Here is a 5,000-nt window from a genome sequence, read left to right as displayed (position 1 = left end):
TCTTATTCCTTTCAATTCATCTTCTATCTCTCTCTCTCTCTCTCTCTCTCTCTCTGTCACTGCCTTTCTGTCTCTCTCTTCTCTCAAAACTGGGATGTATATTTGCATTCGTTTAGGGACGACTCATCTGACATTGGGGCAAGCTTTCTGCTCCTGCATCTCATTTATACTCCACTTCTTGGTAACAGTTTGCGGTCTGTTGCCCTCATCTGGCGCCTTATTGTCTCTTTAAATAGAAATGTACATCAGCTCTGATACTAGTTGGCTCTCCATATTCATATTGCAGTAACACTGTTGTGTCATTGCTCCTCAGCTGAAGCAGAGCGAAGCCAACGCAGACACTAAGGAGAAGCTGCCGCTGCGTCTGCGCATATTTGAGAAGTTCCCCAACCGCCCACAGATGGTCAAGATCAACAAGCTGCCCTCGGACTTCTCCGTGCCCAGAATCAGGTAGCCGTGGCTGGGAACAGACTGTGGTCGATCACCATCACCTCTCTGGCCGTCAGTTACATGACAGAACTGACAATCCGACTGGTTAAAGACACAGTCATGTGTTTGTCTGGTCTACTGACCTATAAGAGCCAACAATATTACCATAGGGTTCTCAACCATCCTCCTGTTGAGCAAAATAATAAAAACAAATCACCATAATTGTAGACTACACCTTTTGATGCATTCTTTACAGAAGTTTGTGTGACACAATATTGAGGCTTACATTTAAATGAGTGGGATTAGTGCTTCACAATTAGCATGTAATCGATTCTCACAAAACTCATGCACAACACACAAAATAAAATCCAAAATAAAAACATATCCAATAATCCACTTATTATGACCGTCTACTTCCTGAATTTTTGGTCAACGATACCCGGGACACCGAACCACCGGGGCACATGAAATTTGGTGGGTATGTAGCCCCACTAGACTTTTACGGAACAATTTTGTTTCGTCCCCGGGGGCCACTCCCCCCCGTGCATCCAAACAATGTATCCAAACAATGACACCTTCATTTCATTATGGCTGCTTTAGCAACACACCTTAAGCTACTGTGTAGTGGGTCCCATTTAGAAGTGGCTACTTCATTCGCGCTTTCCTTGACTCATGGAGCTGCGTGAATTTTATTACAACTTTTCGCCACGATATGGCAGTTTAAGTCCGCTTGATACTGGAAGGCGTAAGCCATTGGTTTCCAAAGGAGATTTTATTTGTGCCGCCAGCATAGCCTATTGACAATTTATGTTGTAATAAGTAGGCCTACCTTATAAGCCTGTATTAGGGAAGCTAACAGCTTTCTATTAGGATCTAGTTTGTTAGTTACAGTTTTGTCATAACTCCCTGATGCATTTTTGCATTTAGAATAGCCAGAGCGTGGATATCTCAATCGGAAAATTAAACAATATCGGGTGCCTATGGACTAGGCTGGGTGAACCCAGCCTGATCTGCCCGCTATTTATTTTTTGATTTCTTAAAAGATTGAGCTTGGTCTGATGAAAGCCAGACTAGCCATGGACCTCAGTTACACAATGCAAGGGAACATGAATCAGCCTATATTTGCACGAACAATAACGGACAACAGCTCTTTAACTTTGGCCCGTTAAAATGTGTATGAACAGTCTAGCGACGCATTTCATTAAGGCTCATTTGACATGTCAGTTATTTGCACCACTGGTTAGATGTAAAACAGCATTTCGTTTCAGACTACTGTTAATTAATTTGTGCATTAACAATAACGTTTCAGACTACTGTTACTTAATTTGTGCATTGACAATAAAGTATTACATGAACTAAAGATGACTAAAATATTATGTAGAAGAAGAAACATTCACAAAAAATCCATCCATCCAAAAATGACCTTTGTTTTTGATAGCTGTTGAAAACGGCATGGAACTGACAGAGATGTTTTTGTTAATAAATAAATAAATAAATAAATAACATTATGCTGATACCTTTTGCTTTTCCCAAATACAATGTAGCCTACAGGTGTAAGTGACCTTTCATCAATCTAGTTGCAATGGATGAACTGTGATGAACTGCCCTACTTGTGATTGTTTAGAGATTTTAAAGGTTTTATAACAGTGCTACATCTTCTTTGGCTATTCTACAATCTATTCACCTTTTCAGCACCAGTAGGCTACTTTCTGTGCAGCCACACACACACACTCAGGCATGCCAAACAAGCATACACAAAAGTTTCAAGAGTGGGGGATGGAGTAAAATATAGAGACAAATTGAAGTGTGATTTATTTTCGCGGAACGGATGTACAGGACTGAGCAGCGGTCATATTTTGTACCGCTATGCGGTACATCTAGTTGACATTATGGCTGTTATATATCACATTACCAAGAGCTACTATTCATGGATTGGGATAAATGCAGAGACCAAATTTCCCTCACGGGATCAAAAGAGTATATACAGCATACAGTTTCTGTAACATTTTTATACATTCATCTGTCCTGGTTCCAAACTACTACATGGTCCAGCCAGCCCCTGTGTGAGGTCCCAATGTCCTACTCATCTATTCCTCATGTAGAGTGATGCTTGTGCTTCATGACATAAGCAGCAGGACAAGCCTGGCCAGTCAGGATGCTGTGGTCCTGCATGCTGATTGGCCTGCCCTGGGCTGATGATTCATGGGGCCGGAGCATCACTGGGGACCCAGGCTGAATGTCCCGTTGCTGCTGTTTCCATTCACCAGCAGCACAATGACCTAATTGGTTCCACCGCAAATCTCAGGCTTTGACATCCTATTAGGATCGCTGACACACACACACACACACACACACACACACACACACACACACACACACACACACACACACACACATGCATGTATACATCCTCTAAGACATAATATTGAGTATTATATATAGTACTTAATACAAAATATTGGTTACACTTTACTTGACAGTATCGACATAAGAGTGACATGACGCTGTCATGACATAAACGTTTATGACATAATGCTTCTGTCATTAAATGTCATTCGGTTTTTGTCATAACAAGTTAGGGGTAGGGTTAGGGTTATGGTTTGGATTAGGGTTAGAGGTTAGGATTAGGGTTAGGGTTAGGGTTAGGGTTCATGTGTCATGACAGTGTCATGTGTTCATGACAGTGTCATGTCACTCTTATGTCGATACTGTCAAGTAAAGTGTTACCAAATTATTTATTTTTGTGTGTGTTTGAATGTTTTTCTGGGTGCATTTATTGTGCATTAATTTTGTATGTGTGTGTGTGTGTGTGTGTGTGTGCCACAGGGAGAGCTTCATGAAACAGTTCATTGATCGTCAGCAGCAGGACACCTGCTGTCTGTTCCGTAGGCTCCCCTCAGCATCCTCGTCTTCGTGTGACCACTCCAAGAGGTCGGCCATAGAGGACAGCAGATACATTGACCAGAAGGTACCCAAGCCTCTCCCCTATAGCCCCAACCCAGCCCCAATGGCAACCTTTGTCACCCACCTCAATAAGATCAATAAGACACAGATGTCAGAGTCAGATGCTTGGGAGCCAAGAAACATGTATATTTTTGGTGCATGGTAATCCGTTTTGTTCGCAATTGGTTTCCGGAATTAGTTTTTCTGAGAATAGTCTGAATAGGAAGCAGCACATATTTGACTGTGTTTTAGATAGCTTAGAGGGATATTCATGTGTAATATGGGATCTGTTCCGCTTGTCATGAACTTCATATGTGTTTGAACATGTCTAAACTGATTAAAACCCAGTGTGACTAACTGGATAAACATCTGCTCAATTTTCACAGTTGCGCAGGTCGATATTCAGCATCCGAGCACGCAACCTGATTGAGAAGGAGACTACTGTCAATAAAATTCTACGGTAGGTGTGAAAATGCACTAGAGTGTGCATGGTGTAGACACAGTGGTTATGCTAGTGCCAGTTACTTGATAGTTAATGTCGATGACAGACTGTGACTAGATGATGACAGAGTGTAGACCTGTAATTATTTGTTATCATTTAAAAACTAGAACTAGACTAGAGATAATCGTGGAGACTGGTATTTCTTTTTTTGGAGAATAGATTCTTGGCATGAGTCACTTCTAAGTATTAATTTTGGCAAAGTGCCAACATGCTTATGGTAAACACTTTTGCTACTGAAATGACTGGAACAGCAGCAAGCACCTTTGTCCTGTTTACTAAGAGCCAGATGTGTTTGGTTGAATCCACGGGTGCGCTGGTCATAGCACGCCCTGTCACTCATCCAGCCAAACAGATGCGAGGATGCGGGGGCCTACAATCAATCAGAAGGTTGGATGGCTGATGGTGCGTCCCTGTCTGCAGATGTGGCACTAGGTGTGCGCCAGCATGGGCGCACTAATAGATCATGGAGAAGTTGGCATGGGCAGCGCTGGCATGGACAGACCTGCTTTCAGTCAGGCTGCATTTATCGCTCACCCCATATGTGTGTGTGTGTGTGTGATGGTGTGTGTGTGTGAGTGTGTGTGTGTGTGTGTGTGTGTGTGTGTGTGTGTGTGTGTGTGCATCCAAATTGTGTCTATGGTCCAAAAGCAACTCTTGTCATGTTTATTTGTGTGTCTGAGCACGTCTGTGTTAACTTGGCAGCCTCTGTCTGTCCAACTGTGTGTGTGTGTGCATCTACATTTGTGTGTGTGTCTGTGTGTGTGTGTGTGTGTGTGTGTGTGTGTGTGTGTGTGTGTGTGTGTGTGTGTGTTTGTGTGTGTGTGTTTGTTTGTGTGAATGTGTATGTGTGTGTCTGTCTGCGCCTGGGTCTGTCTGTGTCTGTTTGTGTGTGTTATTTAAGTGCAAGCCCACATTCCAAATCTCTTGTTGTCCTCCTCTTCTTTTCTCTATCCCTCCTTCCCTTCCTTCTTTTTGCTGCCAGCCCAGACAGCATCATCAATAGCCATCCCACGTCGTCACTCTGCCAAACCAGACCTGTCTGGCCTCTGGGTCTGTCTATCTGTCTGTCTGTCTGTCTGTGTGTGTGTGTGTGTACGTGTGTGTGAGTGTGAGTGTGTGTGTGTGT

General features: G+C 42.9%; 1 protein-coding gene across 1 annotated transcript in view; it reads left to right on the top strand.

The window, feature by feature from the left end:
• The window catches only part of nalcn (sodium leak channel, non-selective), a 125,332-nt gene that overhangs the window by 79,256 nt on the left and 41,076 nt on the right, over positions 1–5,000 (top strand). The window contains exons 17-19 of the mRNA XM_042078367.1: positions 314–450; positions 3,256–3,397; positions 3,759–3,832. Of these exons, the coding sequence (XP_041934301.1) occupies positions 314–450; positions 3,256–3,397; positions 3,759–3,832 (353 nt within the window). The remainder of the gene's footprint in view (positions 1–313; positions 451–3,255; positions 3,398–3,758; positions 3,833–5,000) is intronic.

Source organism: Alosa sapidissima, chromosome 2 (assembly GCF_018492685.1).
Source record: "Alosa sapidissima isolate fAloSap1 chromosome 2, fAloSap1.pri, whole genome shotgun sequence".
Classification (NCBI taxonomy): Eukaryota; Metazoa; Chordata; class Actinopteri; order Clupeiformes; family Clupeidae; genus Alosa; species Alosa sapidissima.
The sequence above is the reverse complement of the archived record's forward strand: the minus strand, read 5'-3'. Positions and strand labels throughout refer to the sequence as shown.